At 31.8% G+C, this 18359-nt stretch overlaps 1 protein-coding gene across 1 annotated transcript; it reads left to right on the forward strand.

Moving 5' to 3' along the window:
* The first annotated feature begins 9883 nt into the window (after nucleotides 1–9883).
* EMB3135 (harpin-induced protein) lies at nucleotides 9884–11332 on the forward strand. The gene has a single exon (XM_068626618.2). It carries the CDS (start codon nucleotides 10178–10180, stop codon nucleotides 10958–10960), a length of 783 nt encoding a protein of 260 aa, XP_068482719.1. The 5' UTR covers nucleotides 9884–10177; the 3' UTR covers nucleotides 10961–11332.
* Nucleotides 11333–18359: the final 7027 nt, after the last annotated feature.

Consider the following 18359-nt stretch of genomic DNA (forward strand, 5'->3'; position numbering starts at 1 on the left):
CGTTCAGTGATCTTTCGTTTCTTCTGCCCCCACCCCCTTCTCCATTATGGTAAGGGAAGATCAAATATGCTTTCAACATTGAAAATTTGTAAGATAATACTTAAAAAGATCAAAATCCTTCTTAGAAGGATATGAGGTTTTTCAACTTACTCTCTCATACTTCTCTGCCTTCACACACTAATGCTATGCCTGTAAATTTATTTATAATATTTTAATAACTTTTACAAGGATGGGTCTAAATTAACTAGATTCAATAATCTTAATATCTCATTGAACATTATAAGTAGCTATTGTCGATTTATGAGCCTACATACATCCATACATTACCTGCTTAGATGATAAATTAAAATGTTGGCTTTATAATCCGCTAACGAAGCCACAACACATTTTGTTCTAGGATTAGGAACATTTGTGACAATAAAGCTAAAACGTTGTGTTTTTCCAAGAAAGAAGAAACGCAAATAAAAGTTATTCAGCTTTCATATTGTTTTTTCGTATTTGGGATTCAGCTTTCGTTTGTGTTCTTAAAACTAATTTCAACAGACAAGTTTCACTTGGATAAACTGAAACTTAGTAACTTTTAAAAATGGGTTTCTAGGGCTAGCTACAGTACCAAATTACTATCTCAACCCGGAGTAGTTAACCTCAAATGTAACTTTCATACAAAAACTGTTATATGCTATATCGTTTAAATTCGATAAGATCAAATATGGATTTGAACTAAAAACATAATTTGATTTTAAATAAATTAGCTACAGATGTTAGAGATTCCACATAAGAATTTCATAATATATAATAATAAGCAATTTAATAATTGATTAGGATGAGTTTTAAGGCAAAACAACCCACTTGATTTGACTCTAGAAACTAGAAACATTGCAGTTTAATTTGAGTTTATTTAAATACAATTTCAAATCCAATGCAGTATTTTTTTCTATTAAATAAAACACCACATATAAATAAAAAGGTAAATACGTATTATTTAAATTTAATATATTTATTAAAAGGAAAATTTAGCCAGTGTAGAGTTTATTCGAATTTATTCATTCTTTATATAAACACACGTGTTTTCCATTTATGCATGTTATTTTCAAATTAATTTGTATAAAATCTATTACATGTTCATAATTTTATTTAATTACAATGAAATAAACAAATAATAAAAAATGAACTAATTCAAATAATATTTTTAGTTCAAATATCGAAAAAGTTTCACTGAAATGGTGATTATGTTGCGATGTTTTAGTTCAAATCTAGATTGAAATTATGATCATATTTATTATTAAATTTCACTCGATCTCACAAAGTTATCATTTATATAATAAACATTTTTGTGTTTTACATACACTTTTATAATTATACACATGTAAAATAATATAAATTTATAATGTATTTAGAAAAAAAATATTTTAGTTTATAAATTAGTATTGTTGGACAATTCAAAGGAAGAAATAACCGGAAAAATGTTCATCCATGGACCCGGAGCTAATCACATGAATTAACATGATAGCGTCTTAAATTTAGAATCATAAAATAATGTTTTTATTTATATGTTCTTCAACTTGTCTATGCTTTACATAATTTGAAATTCCAACCTACACTTAAACTAACAATCTTTTTCCTGCACATGGATCCCTTTTACATTGATATATTTTCCTTGGAGCAGAAAAAATTATCATCCCAAAAAAAAAAAAAATATTTGTCATCACTATCGATTTATAATTTTTCCTTAATAATAAACATTCAATCCAACAAATAATAATTTCATAATCATTAATATTTTCTATTCTAACATAATAAATTTAACAACAAACAATTAATTAAAAATTATAGTATTTGTACCGATACGGTCCACACGACCGATATTCTGATTCGGCATTTAGTCAAATACCAATGGACACATCCAAAATTGTTACGTCTAAACATAATTAATAAGAATAATCAACATTTAAGTGCTAGGTATGCATTTCTAAGCATGATCCAGCTTTCTAATATGGCCCAAAAATAAAGGACGCGTGGTAATTGTATAAATAAGTACAAATTCCAAGAATCAGGCACGTCATCATACAATATTAATAGCGCTGAGTGTCGTGTCAAATACCAAATTCTCACTTAAGCGTTGAAGCGTCTTTTGCATGTACCATCTGAGGACGAGAAGTAAAACAACGAAAGGAGAGCAAGAAGTTTGTTTCAAGAGGAAGGAAAGAAGAGTTAACTGACCGAGAGAGTACTCGAATCGTTCTTTTGGTTCCAATCCCATCTGAGAACAGTATTAATTTTAAAAGAATAATTTTTTTTTACATAAGTATTATACAAATTTTATTTTAATACAGTAAACAAATTTATCAGATTTCAATAATAATTATATATTTGTTAAGTTTTCAATAAGATTCATAAATGTTACATCTCCAAATGTCTAATGCCTAAAAAAACGTGCCATAATAATGATGACATTTATCTCTAGCTTAGTGATATATGAAGAGGCATTGGACTTTCAATATTTGACACTTTTAAAATATTTAAAAAAATCGCCATTGAATACTATACTCGTGCTGAAAAACGTACGAAATACAATGTAAGAAGATAAATCAACTCATATCTACGTGTATTATTCAACTTTGCTCTAATATTAATGTAGAATTTTACATTAACTATATATTAATACGAGCATAGTATAGAATTAGTATAAGTAATATGTGATTTGTGAAAATATGTATGTATATATTTGTTATGTATTTATTATTTTAGTTTTTGTTTCAAATTATTAAAATAATCTTTATTTATTTGATATTTTATTTTAAAATATTTGTAATTAGAAATTTTTATTATTGTTTAACATAAAAAAAACAAAATGCTGTTAATAAGACTCCATGAATATTTCTCTCTAACTTTTTTATAAAGGCTAGATAAATGTATTGAAGTCATTTGATTTAGTAATTAAATTAAAATAATTTTAATCTAATTTTTTAATGCAAGGTTAGATTGTTTATCATTAAGAAATGATATTATGGATAAAGTTAGATTTCAAGTTCTTTTTAACAAATTCAATAATAAACTTAGTAATCAGTGTTTCAAAAAATTATATGCAAGAAAGTGTTAGAAATATAATACGATAAAAATGTGATTTTGAAATTTTTATATCAAATAATAAATTAGACGCTTAAAAATAAAACAAAAATAAAGTATATTTATTCTCCCTTTCTTTCATCAACAAATTTATTATTGATTTTTTAATTAATATGTTATAAAATTATTATGTAAATTAATTAAATAATATGACTAATGTGAAAAAAAAATTAGATTTTGAATTTAAGTGTGATTTAATAATATAGAATGGCTCAATGGTTAATGTTAATGTGGGAGGTTATATGTGTATAGATATTGAAAACTGATAAAAACTTAATAGAGATTGGAAATATTAAAGAAAGATGATTATGCATTACTCGTAAAAAGGTCAAATCAAAAGTTAAACCTCATAGTTTATACACTTCTTTGTTTGTTCTTGACAGTCCTTCGGTTGATATTTCAATGGATTTTGGGTTTGTCATGGACTCAAGGAGAGAAATATTTTATTTTTGTGGTTATTGACAGATTTTCCAAAATGACTCATTTTATTTCTCGTAAAATTGATGATGCTTACCATGTAGCTGATTTGTTTTTCAGGGAGGTAGTAAGACTTCATAGATTACCAAGAAGTATTGTGAGTGATAGGGATACAAAATTCCTAAGTCACTTTTGGAAGAAATTATGAGGTAAGTTAGGTATCAAACTTTTGTTTTCGACTACTTGTCATCCACAAACAAGTGGCAAAATAGAGGTAGTGAATAGAACTTTGACTATCTTACTTAGAACTATTTGGAAAAAAAAATTTGAAAGCTTGGGAATTATGTTTACCTCATATTGGGTTTGCTTACAATAGGGTTGTTCATGTAGCTTTCTCACATAGTCGGCCTTAGTCTGTCTTGTGGTGCCTCCCTTTCTCCAGGTTTTCATTGTTAATGTTTTTAATTGATTCCATTCTGTCAAACAAGGTTTGATAAGCCTAAGGATGATCGTCACAAGAATTGGTGAATTCTTTAGAAGATCGCAAGATGAAGGGAAGAACCCTAGCATAAATATATTCTCTCTATTAAATTGTCAAAACATTCATCCTCATTCTAAATTCCAAAAGTGTATAAATACAAATTTAGTTATAGGTCTTGTCTCGTTTGTAAGTAAATAAAATAAAAATACAATCCCTATATTTTAAGAAAGAGTCATTTGTCCTAGTGATTAAGTTGATACTTTATAATTGGTTCAAATCCTAACTCCAAGCATAATAATAAATTATAATAATATTATTTTATTCTAATATTTCAAGCATATTGTGCATGTAATTAGCTTAGTCTTTTTAAAGTGTGGGTCATGCAACAATTGGGTCTCCAAAAGATTAGCCACCTCGTGTTGCAATGTCTCTTGGGCGCCTTTCTCTTGTCATGGGTCCACCTATGTCTATGTCTGGAATTATTTCTTGGTCAAGTTTCTCCTCACCATGCCCTTGGGCTTGGATGTCCACATTATTCCATCCCTCTTGAGAAAGACTTGACAAAGCTTCATCATCCCATAATGTCCTCCAAAAGCGAGTTAGGAATTTTGTATCTCTATCACTCACAGTACTTTTCGGTAGTCCGTGAAGTCTTAATACCTCCTTGGAAAACAAGTCAGCTACATGACAAACATCATCAATTTTTTTACAAGAAATAAAATTAGCCATTTTGAAAAATCTATCAAAAACCACAAAAATATAATCTTTCCCTCCTTTAGTTCGTGGCAAACCCAATACAAAGTCCATTTAAATATCAATCCAAGGACTATCAGGAATAGGCAAAAGAGTGTACAAACCATTAAGTTTGACTTTTAATTTGGCCTTTTTACAATTAATGCAATTTTTACAAAACTTTTGCATGTCACATTTCATCTGAGGCCAATAAAAATGTTCACGCAGAGTGTCAAAGGATTTTTGATCCCCAAAATGCCCCATTAGCCCTCCCTCATGTGCTTCTCTTACTAAAAGATCCCTAATGGAATATTTAGGAACACACGATCTTTTCTCCTTAAACAAATAGTCATTGTTCCTGAAAAATCCATTAGTGTTAAACTTTGTGCAAACATTAAAAATTTCATCAAATTTAGAATCACGTGAATACATTTCTTTTAAAAATTCAAGACCAAACACTTTTGTTTCAAGAGTAGCAATCAACACATGTCTTTTAGACAAAACATCATACAATTCATCCAGTAAATCATCTAACTTGGGAATAGGGTGTATATACTTAGTGCTCTACAATATGTGCACATCCTTCAAGAACCATCCTTTTTAGGCGTCAAAATGACTGGAACAACACATGGGTTCATGCTCTCTTGTACCCATCCTTTGTTCATCAATTTTTCAACTTGAGTTTGGAGCTCCTTTGTCTCTTGAGGGTTGCTTCTATAAGCTGGCCTATTAGGCAAAGATGCTCTTAAAAGAATATCAATGTGGTGTTCAATTCCCCTTAAAGGTGGGAGTCCTCTAGGAATTTCAATTGGAAACACATCCTTGAACTCCTGCAAAAGAGAGTCAACACTAGGAAGAAAATTAATTTGGTTAGAATGGTCAAGCAACCAAAGTGTTTGTTTTTGCAATAAAAATGTTTGCTAGAAAATAGCAACTTCTTCACTTCATTCACTTTCAGTAATCCACTTATTTTTCTCTTATGTGTTTCTCTCTTCTTAGGTGTTTCACTCTTTATATGTGTATATATATTGAAATTTGATAAAAAAAAACTTAATAGAGATCTAAAGAAAGACGGTTATGTCTTGCAAAAAAAAGGTTGTTTGTTGGCCATCAAGAGTGTGACAAGAAAATAACTCCAAAAATAGATTGAGAAACTACTCGTATAGCAATTGTCTTGGGTCAAAGTGAGTGTTTATATCATATTTATTATAATCGAATGTACAATATGTGAGAATCATAGATAATATCATATATTTAATATTTTTTTATCACTATACGACTATAAATTAATATAAAATAATTGACTAAATTATGTTTGATTTCTTGCATATATCTTATTGTGTTGTTTTAAATCACTTTAAAAAGATTGCTACTTTTAAATCATTAACATTTTATTAGTGTTTTTAATTCTTATTACTTACTATAACTATAATTAATCAAGCACAAAAAGATATAAATTAGATTTTTATTAGTATAAATTGTTCAGACATCAAGTTCCTTGAAAATAAGGTTAAGGGAACCTCGTTTCATTTATGGAACCTCGTTTCATTTTCACATACGACGTTAATGTTTCGACATCAAGTTTGTTGAGATATCATTGCTATGGTCAATCACCGCATACGAGATATTGTTCGTTTTGGAGTTTGGAGCTCTGTATGGTTTTGTCCTTAGAAGGCGTCTCGTATGGTTAAAGGAGGAATGTGTATTTAAACTGTCATTGACCTAAACCCGCAAGCAATGTAAGACCATCAAGACGTCTTTTAAGAACAAAACTATGACGAAACTCTGAACTAAAAAATGGACAGTACCTCAAATGCGCTGATGGATCCTAGTGATAATATCTCAATAAACTTGAAATCATAATATAAATCAAAATATTTAATAATTTTGTATAGATAAGATAGTTATATTTTAGTTTTCATCATGTTCTATTAACACTCTTGTTATTTATGATAAAAAAATCTTATGAAGAATCACTTGTATATTATTTCTAAAACAATAAATCATTTTTATTTTTAAAATATTATTTAAACATAACTAGTACATGAAATATTTTCTTTCTAATTATATATTATGAATAAAATCTTTTTACATTAGTTTTAAATGGTATACAAATGAAAAAATTATTATTATTTTTGTATTCCATTCATAATTTGTAATTATAAAAACATAAAACATATATAATGATTTTAGTATTTAGAGATAAAATTCATATTCATGATATCTTAGAAAATAAACGAGTTCACAATAATTTAAAATTTAATATAAAAAATTATATATAATTAGTAAAATTACAAATGCTTAAATAAGTTATAATTATTTTCATAAAATATAATGTTAAAAGGTAAATTATTGAACAAAAAATCTACATAACTATGTTATTTATATCAAATAATGAATATATTATTTAATTGAATCACATATGTTAAAGAAAGTTAGTTATCCTAATTTAAAATATATTTTTGTTATTTTAATTAATGTTTTTGTTTTGTTTTAAGCGTTATATTAATTATATTTAATGACAAAAGTCATTAAAAAATGTCATGATCTGAAATTAATAAATATTTTTGCATAAACTAAAAATATATTTTAATCGATAAAAAAATTAAAGTTCAGAAATGGTGGGACTACTGATTGGAAATTTTATTTAGAAGTTTAAATAGTGATATTTCATTTAATGCAACTTTTCCAACTTCCGAGGTAATAGTTATAAGTGTTGATAGGAACTTGCCCCCCTGTCAATATTTTTTTAACACTTCGACTCTTCAAAAATGTATCTTAACGATACAAATTAATAGTATTTTGGAAATAATTAAGATTAAGTTACCAAGTTACGATGCTGTGGTACTTTCTTTTCCTCATAAAACCATATTATTTTAATTTCTTAATTAACTTTTTTAAAGATATTAGTTAGTATTTTCCTTTGACTTAATTTTTTTTTATAAAAAGTTGTTACAAACAAAAACTCATGAAATTTGACATGCCATGTGTACTTTTTAGATCTCTAGAAATAACTTTTCTGTCACACTAAACATATCTATTCTATCCATGTGAAGTTTAGTGAAAAATAATAAGAACAAAAAGTGTATATACTAAATACTATTATATAAACAATGTTACGAAAAAGATAAAAGAAAAACAAGGAGTGAAAGTTATGATCGTTAATTTATATAACATTTGGGAGGAGACATTTGATGTTGGAGTGTTTTTTATTTATAAAAACTAAATAAATAAGTTTATAAACAAGTTAAGTTATGAAGAAGAGAATAAATCTCTTTGAGATAAATTTTTTTTATATATCTTTACATTTTTATTTTGGAAAGTGAAATTATAAATATGTATAATCGTTTTTGTTAGTATATAGATTTTGGTCTATTTTTTTCATATTTTTTCTTTTTTAGTAATATTTTTTTTATGTGATGATAGATGATTATTACTGCTTGAGAGGTGTCAGTTTAGCTGAGAAGTCAAGTTACATAATGATACTTAACATGAAAGTTTTTATAAAAAAATTTATGAAAAATATATTATATTTCATCTCCTTAAAAAATGAACTTAAATTAATGAGTTTTTTATTAATCTATATATTATAAAAAAAAATTAATTGATCTGTAATATCAGCAATACTCTCTTACATCTAAATCCTTCAATTTGGTGATTATATATTTATAAATGATTTGATATCAATTTAATAGTAACTAATATGATAAGTGAAACAAATTTTAATTAAATAAATTCTAAATAATTGTGATATTGTCGTAAAAAATGAAATTTAAATCTAGTTTAATTAACTTATAAACTGAATTTTTGCATTCATATTTATATAAAAAAAAATTATTTTATTTTTAATTAATGAGAGTTTTTTAACAAGTCTAAAATATTAAGATCACATTTTTATAGATTTTTTTACAGCTTTAGTATTTGTAACTAGTAGGAAACTTTTTTACTCTTACTTAAATTTCAAATAGTATTTATGCGAAATCCTCTTAAAAATTGAAAGAAATAAAAATGCAAGTGTCGGCGCTTCTACCCTGACAGTAGAGATTTGGTTAGGTTGGGATAAAGCAGATAGCCACTCACTGCTCTCATCCTTTTGTGTACAAAACCATTCATACTTTTTTTATTTTCAACTTAAACCTCTCTTTTCACTCTTTGAATATTACCAATTGCTGAAGAAATAAAGTATGTATCCAAGTAGGATTAAAGTTAGAAATTGAGCAGAAAGTAGGTTGAGAGGTAAGGTAATTATTGACTTTGGAGTCAAGCAAGTGCAACAACCAAATTCATCACAAAGCTAATACTTATTATAGTTACACTGTCAAGTGTCAATCACCACTGAAACAAATTCAATGTCATCCCTCACAAAGGGTTAAAAAGAATCAATACTTCCTACTTTTAGCCTTATTCTTTAGTAATAATAATAACAACTCAAAATGATTAATAAATTATTGCATGCCAATAGTCTTTCATTACTAAACTCCATCCACTTAACCATCTGATTTTGACCAAGCATATTTCTTCTAGTTACACTTTATAAAAGAGTTTAAGCAAGTTCTTCCTCTAAAAATAAACCTCATTCAAATATCACAGTACATTTTCTGCATTGAATACATTTAGGAAAGAGTTAATATTTATTAAAAGCATTTATAGTGTTACAACTTGAAATATTTAATATTTACCTTTTCAATTAATAGAAAAATTTAAACGATATTTAATATCTGGCTTGATACAGAAGGAAAAACGTATGGCCATAAAATCCTGAGACCTGTGTTATTCTCTGTATCAAGTTGTCAATTGAATGCAAGTATTTTCTTTACACGGGTGTTTCAATTCGTTTGTCTTTAGCATGTTATGTAAGACATTTGGCGAATTTAATTCAAGTAGAGCAAACTTAAGACATTAAATTTTAATATAATCATGTTTTTAAGAACAATTCTTGGATTTACGCCGTAGTAGGTTCGATTTGTTTAATGTAAATAAATGGAAAAAACAACATGTGTGAATGTGAATAAAAAAAAATGAAAAAGGAGTGGACCCAAGGTTACCGAGAGTTCACTCAAGACGACATGTTAGGAGCAACAAAGTGAGTAGAAGAGAACATAGGAGAAGCAAAACTTGACTTGGTTTTAAAGTTTTATAAAACTAATAAGAGCTTTATTAAGTAAATGAAAAGAAAAAGAAGAGTTACTGCAAAAGAAGGAAAATAAAAAAAAAATGAAAAAAAAGAATCGAAATTGGTGAGGTGGAAGCATCCACTTTTGGTTCTGGGTACCTATCTCTCTCCATCTCACTCTTCTCTATAGCCTCTACAAAACTTGTTCCTCTCTCAACCCTTTTTTCCTCACTTTCCTTCTTCTCTTCACTCTTCACTCTTCACTACATTTTCTTATTTCACATTTTCTTTTTTCTTTTATCATCGAAATGACGGACCAGTCCTCCAAACCCAACGGAAACGGCGCAATTAACGGCGCCGCCGCCACTAACGGCAATCCCGCACCCGTTAAGTCCCAATTGTACAACCCCAACCGTCAAGTTTACCGACCGCAATCTCACTACCACCGCCGCGGCCAGCGCTCCCACCGCAACATCTGCTGTTGCTGCTGCTTCTGGACCATCCTCACCATCCTCGCGGTGGCGCTCCTCGCCGCCATTGTCGGCGCCGCACTGTACGTACTGTACCGCCCGCACCGACCCGAATTCTCCGTCACCAACCTCCGCATTGCCAAGATGAACCTCACCTCTTCCGCGGACTCGCCCTCGCACCTCGTCACGCTCTTCAACCTCACTCTCATCGCCAAAAACCCCAACAACCACCTTATTTTCTTCTACGACCCCTTCGCCGTTACAGTCTTCTCCAATTCCGTCCCCATCGGGAACGGCTCCGTTACGGCCTTTACCTCCGACAAGAACAACCAGACGAGCCTCCGCGCGGTGCTGTCTGGTTCGCAAGATCTGGACACTGATTCGTTGACTAACCTGAGATCGGGTCTGAAGATGAAGAAGGGTTTCCCCGTCGAGATACAGATGGATACCAAGGTGAAGATGAAGATGGATTGGCTCAAGAGCAAGAAGGTCGGAATTAGAGTCACGTGCGACGGAATCAAAGGAACGGTTCCCGCTGGCAAGTCTTCAGCGGTGGCTTCCGTCGCGGACTCCGAGTGTAAGGTGGATCTTCGAATCAAGATCTGGAAGTTTTCATTTTAATATTAATAATAATAATAATAATGTCTTTTTGGTTGATTGATTGTTATTATTATTGCAAAATTCGTTATTATCATCGACATCTTATCAATTTCAATAATCAATCCAATCATGGATTCCTTCTCTCTCTCGTTTTTTTTTTTCCTTTTTGATAATTGCCTTGAGAGAGATGGATTGATTATGATACATGCGGCGAGAATTGAAGGTGAAATTTGTATGGAGGAAAATGAATTTTGAGCTTGTAATATGAGATTTAGGGCAGCAGGTCCTGAATTTAGTTTTTTTTTTTAATTCGTCATTGTAATTTGTGGATGTAATTTGATTCAAAGTTCTTACAGTGATGCAACTGAAAATTATTACATGTGGGTTTCGAAATCTAAGTGCCTAATCTGACCAATCCCGTGTCTGGTTTTCTTCAATAGATCTATGTTTAATGGATCCCCGATCTGCCCATACGAGATTCTGTACATTGGTTTCGGTGAATCAGAACAATACACGATGTAAACAATTAAGTAACCAATAAAGGAAGCCAGAACACTGTATATTGCTTCTTCATTTACCAATAAATCATTAAAATATACTTTAAGTTCCAAATGTGTAGAGCTTTCAAAAATAATAAAAACTATAGACCTTAATTTCGGTATATCTGTAATGTTTTAATATTATGAATTAATTAAAATATACTCTAAGTTTTAAATAATTATAATAAAATTCATAACTTTTAATCATACTACAATTAAATAAATAATAGGAATAACATAATAGACACATGCTTAACTTATTTTTTACATATTTATTATATGTGATCACTTTATGAAGTGAACCAGTGAGATGTAACGTAATAATTTATAGTAGATTATATATGCGTAAAACAATACATTTTGAAAATAATGAAAGTTAGAAAGTGACAATGTGTTCTAACGAGTGAAGTTCTGTTTGGCATGGCAATGAGAATGTGAGAATAAGACGAGGAAAATGACTTTACGAAGATTTGAGAGTATGAAGTTTGAAGGCATAGAAGGTTCAGGACTTGCTGCCAAACGCTGTGCTTCTTCTATCTTTCTGAATTCTGAAATGTGCCCCCACCCAAATTGCTTTCCTACGCGCCTTACTCTCTCCATTGCACTGCACTGTTAAAACCAGTTCCACCCTTTAATCGCTTTTATTCTGCTCACCGAATTAAACATCTTATCACTCTGCACTTAACTCATAATTAAAAACAGCTTTTACCTTTTTTGGCCTCCAATTAGCAACAAACGAAACAAAGATTTGGAGTAGTACACAACACAAACACTGTTGCTGGGTTTAGTTAGGTAATGATTGCTTCATCCCACGCAACTTTACTCGTGCGCATTTTGATTGAGACTTTGAAGTCGACCTTCTTTATCAAGATGTGGCATAACCCAAATGCTGGAATGACTTTCTTTATCAAGTGGAGTGGTCAAATTTATAAAGATTTTAATTTTTTTACATTCATTCCTCTTTTTTTTTTATATAATTCTTCTCTTTTTCCAATACACAGTGTGTCATGATTTTGACTTTTTTTATTGGGGTGTGAGAAAAATGATATCTGAAATTTCACTTGGGGCCAAAGCAGAGATCCCAAAACATTGTGGTAGTGGATCTGAAGGCAATGGGTCGTGGTTAGTGTACGGATATTTAAAAGCTTTCTATTTTGTGCCCTTCCTATGGGTACCTATCTCTGCCGGGGAAATCCCAATTTCCTTCCTAAACCACATGTGAAGACTGATGTTGCATTAGATCCCAGGGACCTACCTGCTACATTGATATCAGATAGAGAGATCCTAATCAGTTTTTAGAAAAAATGAGCGAGACAAAAAACAAATAAGGAGAGAACAAGTTTTCTATATACTCAAGAGAAACCCCTTTCTTTTTTCTTCACAAACAACATCTGTATAAGGGATTTTTCATTTATCACCATCAAGTGAAGTGCATGACAGTGATAGATAGGGGTGTCATAATTCAGATGCACGTGGTTACCATGGGTTCTTGGTCTAGTCGGCAAGGCAGTTAGATTTTATATATCTTCCAATTCTTTTTCTCAGTTTATGTTCCCTTTTCCCCCATACTTTTCTTTTCCTTGGTCTGCTCGTGTTCCTTGCATAATATACTTACTCATAGTTCTGATATGACTTAACTTCCTACCTAAAAAATACATGTGTTTTCTCTCCCAATGCAATTGTCAATGACACTAATTAACCCAACCAACCACGTGAACCCATTTGAATAACAGCCGAATCCGGTTTCTCAAACTCACAAGCAAAGGGCATAGCTATATATATATATATATGTGTATCAAATTTCAGAACAGAAAAAGCGATCCTGAGAGTGACATCATGCTCTAGTTCTGATTCTTGGGAAGGGTGCGTGCTCCTCCAAGTATCAAATTTATGTTCATGGGTTCTTCGTGTTTAAGTTATAGTTTTTGTGTCACACGCATCATTTGAGCATCATGAGAAATTACGTATAAATGGGAAGGAGAGCGGTCGTTTTGATGATTGTGACTTTATAGCTATAGATTGAGCAAAGAATGAGAATGCTAAAGTGGATGGTCAATGCAAATGATTTGTTGCTACATGGTCAAGTAAATGATTGAAAGCATTGTTCAACTGCATTAATCATTGAACAGTTCTAGCTAGCTTACGATCAAAGAAACTATTTTCTCAAGCCTTATATATCTAGTGTTGTTTTGTTTAAGAATTAATGTGATTAAACCTTTGTTTGAACCGCAGACAAATAAACCAGATCCAGCTGTGCTAGTTTGTTTAACAAGGTCATGACCTTAATCTGCAAAATATCAAACATTCTGCTTACCTATATATTATTAACTGCTTTTTAAGTTATTGAATTTTGGTCTTCTCATCAACGTGTTAAAAGTTTGAATGTATGATCGATTTCCAAAGATAAAATTGAATTTCTAAGAACTAATTATGAAATTGAATAATTTCTAACTACTGATTATTGATGTTTTGTTTTTTCTTTCCTAATTACTAATCTTTGGTGGGTCTAGTAGAGGTTGGGTGGATCAAGGGTGCTTGATCGGAATTTCTGAGAGGAAGAAAAATATTTGTTAGAAAATGTACAGTTTAGACTAAATCAATCAATGCTGAATATACTAAACTATTGATTAGTTTTTTTTTTTAAAAACTATGATATCCATAAAAATCCACACGGTAAATAAAACCATTCAACAATCCTTTATAATATTATTTTAATATTTAAAATTAAAAATTAAAAATTAAAAATAAAATAAATAAAATATTTATTTATTTATTAAGAATATGTATTTAATGTGTGCAGTGTCAAGGTATCAGGTCCCTATAATATTGTAAACACCAGGTTTATTTAATTTAAGCATAGTTTTTTAATGAGTAGTACCGTTTCTTCTTTTTAAAAATAAAGTATTTTACCCGAGTATTCCCCTATAAAGAAACCCTGCCCCAGTGCTCCTCGCAAATCTCATCAATGAAGCAAGTTCATGAAAATTAACCATCACGCACTCTATTTTAGGTAGAAAAAGAAAGAGAGATCAAACAAAAAAGAGAACATTTTTTTTATAAGTGATATAAGAGAAAAAAATAAAAAGAAAGTGATATGAAAATAAAATAAAATAAAAATAGATTAAAATATGAATTTATACAAATAAATTCTTATATTTCATATAAATGAGATCTTATTATTATTTATTAATACATCTAATACACAATATATATTAATATTACCAATTTATATTGAATTTTAGAAAACTTATTATATTAAATATTAGCTTTAACTCACTCTCTCTCTCTCTTTATATATAACTAGAAATTGAAACAAATATATAGCATAAATATCAATATCATTACTATTTGCTTTCTTTTTTAATATTTTTTAATAACAAAGATAAATTTGTAAACTTACATTTTATATTTTTAAAATAATTTTTAAATTATCTTTCAACTATCACATCAGTCACAAATTTCAATAAACTATCATCACAAATCCACTCTATCATCCTTCAATCCAAACAACTTAACATATTTTTGCACATCTTCTTTACAAAGTGTACCTGAGTGGAGAGATGGGGCCCAGGCACGGTCGGTTGATGTAATGAGATTGCTGACGTAAATGGATCGACGTGTCGATCTTCTTCTCCTTCGGTCGGTCGTTCCTTCTTGGTGTCTCCTTCGGTCAGGCGGGGGAGGGTACCTGCGAAGGCACTCCGACGCTCAAGTAAGTATGAGATTCTAAGCGCGGTTTCGTAAGTGAATGAAGACGTCCCTTTCTCTGGCTTGAGCACAGTATTTATAGGATTGCCTAATGGGCTTTCTATCCCTTGGGCTCAGGGTGGTTATGGATATGTCTTGTCAGTCGTGCTCCGGAATACCCGGGGAACATATCTTCTCTAAACGCATATTCCTTATTCTTCGGAGGTGTATCTTAACCACCTTAGCTTGTCACATAAATGCCCTTACATTTATTGTGTACACGGCCGGTCGGCCACGTGCGTTCGTCCGGTGCCTACCAGTACACTTGCCCCCCAGGCTCGAGGTGAATAAAAGCCGAAGAGTCGTAATAATTGTTGTGCCTTTCGAGTTGTCAGACATTAAACTTAACGGAATGGCGGGACGTTCGCATTCGCGAAGAATATTTTCGGTTAGGCATCGGACAAGCGGCCTGCCTGCATGGAGCACCCCTGGAGGACGACCAGTACGACAGAAAAAATAATAGTTGATGGAAAGCTGGTGCCGATCAACCACGATGATAATTTAAATGAGGAGGCCGAGGGGGAGACCCCTGGCCCACAGCCTGACGCCTCTTTTGAAGAGTTAATGAACAATGTGGCATAGAAAATTGCTGGATCCGACATGTGGGCAATGCACACTTGCATAAATAATTCTGATTACATTAAAGTAATAAGATAATTCTGATGCCGGACGAGGCATAAATAATTCTGATTACATTAGTAATAAGATAATTCTGATGCCGAACGAGGCATAAATAAGTGAATAATTCTGATGCCGAACGAGGCATAAATAAGTGAATAATTCTGATGCCGAACGTGGCATAAAAAAGTCTGATTACGTTAAGGTAATAATTCAGATGCCGAACGAGGCATAAGATTGAGTAAATAATTCGGATGCCGAACGTGGCATAATAATTCTGATTACGTTAAGGTAATAATTCAGATGTCGAACGAGGCATAAGATTGAGTAAATAATTCTGATGCCGAACGTGGCATAAATAATTATGATTACGTTGAGGTAATAATATAATTTTGATGCCGAACGAGGCATAAATAAGTGACTAATTCTGATGCCGAACGAGGCATAAATAAATGAATAATTCTGATGCCGAACGTGGCATAAAAAAGTCTGATTACGTTAAGGTAATAATTCAGATGCCGAACGAGGCATAAGATTGAGTAAATAATTCGGATGCCGAACGTGGCATAATAATTCTGATTACGTTAAGGTAATAATTCAGATGTCGAACGAGGCATAAGATTGAGTAAATAATTCTGATGCCGAACGTGGCATAAATAATTATGATTACGTTGAGGTAATAATATAATTCTGATGCCGGACGAGGCATAAATAATTCTGATTACATTAAAGTAATAAGATAATTCTGATGCCGAACGAGGCATAGATAATTCTGATTACATTAAAGTAATAAGATAATTCTGATGCCGAACGAGGCATAAATAATTCTGATTACATTAAAGTAATAAGATGATTCTGATGCCGGACGAGGCATAAATAATTTGTTAAAGTAATAAGATAATTCTGATGCCGAACGAGGCATAAATAATTCTGATTACATAAAAGTAATAAGATAATTCTGATGTCGAACGAGACATAAATAATTATGATTACATTTAAGTAATAAGATAATTCTGATGCCGAACGAGGCATAAATAATTCCGAATAATTCTGATGCCGGACGAGGCATAAATAATTCCGATTACGTTGAAGTAATAAGATAATTCTGATGCCGGACGAGGCATAAATAATTCTGATTACATTAAAGTAATAAGATAATTCTGATGCCGGACGAGGCATAAATAATTCCGAATAATTCTGATGCCGGACGAGGCATAAATAATTCCGATTACATTAAAGTAATAAGATAATTCTGATGCCGAACGAGGCATAAATAATTCTGATTACATTAAAGTAATAAGATAATTCTGATGCCGAACGAGGCATAAATAATTCCGAATAATTCTGATGCCGGACGAGGCATAAATAATTCCGATTACATTAAAGTAATAAGATAATTCTGATGCCGAACGAGGCATAAATAATTCCGAATAATTCTGATGCCGGACGAGGCATAAATAATTCTGATTACGTTGAAGTAATAAGATAATTCTGATGCCGAACGAGGCATAAATAATTCTTAGTGTCTGCTATGCGGAATGGTCCTTCCCAACTGCTAGAAAACTTGCCTCCTTCCTTTCGGGCGCTACTCCGCATTCGCCATACTAAGTCTCCTTTGTGGAACATTCTTGGTTTGACCTTGGAGTGGTTCGGACGGTTCGTTCGGTCTCGACTTATCTTTCTTTGCTCGGGGTTTGGTCTTTGAGGACTCCGGATCCGACGGCTTTGAACCGTTGGTGGTAATCAATGTGTTCCTCGATTTGCATGAATTTGGTTGCTCGAGTTCGAAGGTCTTCCATGTCTTGAGGCGGCTTCTTGATGAGACTTTCAGTAAAACGGCTCGGCCGGATGGCCGAGACCAAATGGTGCAATGCAACTTCCTGCTTGAGCCCTCGAATGTTCATACATGCTTTGTTGAACCTATCTAAAAAGGTTCTGAGAGATTCACCTTTTTCTTGTTGTATCGCTAGGAGAGACATGGAGGACATGTGATGCGGTCGGCTGGTGGCATACTGAGTAGAGAATTTTACGGCTAAGACGTCGAAGTCGTCAATGGAATTCGGAGACAGCTCTGTAAACCAAGTAAGAGGTTCTCCCTGGAGCGACGTGGGGAATACTTTACACCACACATTGTTATCTGTGGTATACAAAGTCATTTGCGTCTTGTAAACATTTAAATGCTCGTCCGGGTCGGTCGAGCCGTCATAGAGTTTAATGGCGAGGCCTCTCCATTTGTCAGGAAGTGGTGTGGTGATGATTTCGTTTGTAAAAGGATGAGCCCTTTTACTTGACTTTCTTTCGACTGTTTTAGCTCTAGAAGCAGGATTGGTGTCGGCTGGTGTAGGTATGCGAGAGGCGGTTCGGTCGGCCATATGGGATTGGCCTTCTCGTTCGGGATTATCAACCTGTCGCTGGAGTCGCGCATTCTGCTCTCTCAATAAGGCGATTTCCTCCTCTTGGCGGCGTTTATCCTCTTCGTGTTGACGACGGTCTTCCATCCCTTTTTGCCGCAGTTC

Source organism: Phaseolus vulgaris, chromosome 9, assembly GCF_051622355.1.
Source record: "Phaseolus vulgaris cultivar YP4 chromosome 9, ASM5162235v1, whole genome shotgun sequence".
Lineage (NCBI taxonomy): Eukaryota > Viridiplantae > Streptophyta > Magnoliopsida > Fabales > Fabaceae > Phaseolus > Phaseolus vulgaris.

Excerpts from the sequence above, each read along its gene's own strand:
- EMB3135 (XM_068626618.2), top strand. The coding sequence starts at position 10,178 with ATGACGGACCAGTCCTCCAAACCCAACGGAAACGGCGCAATTAACGGC.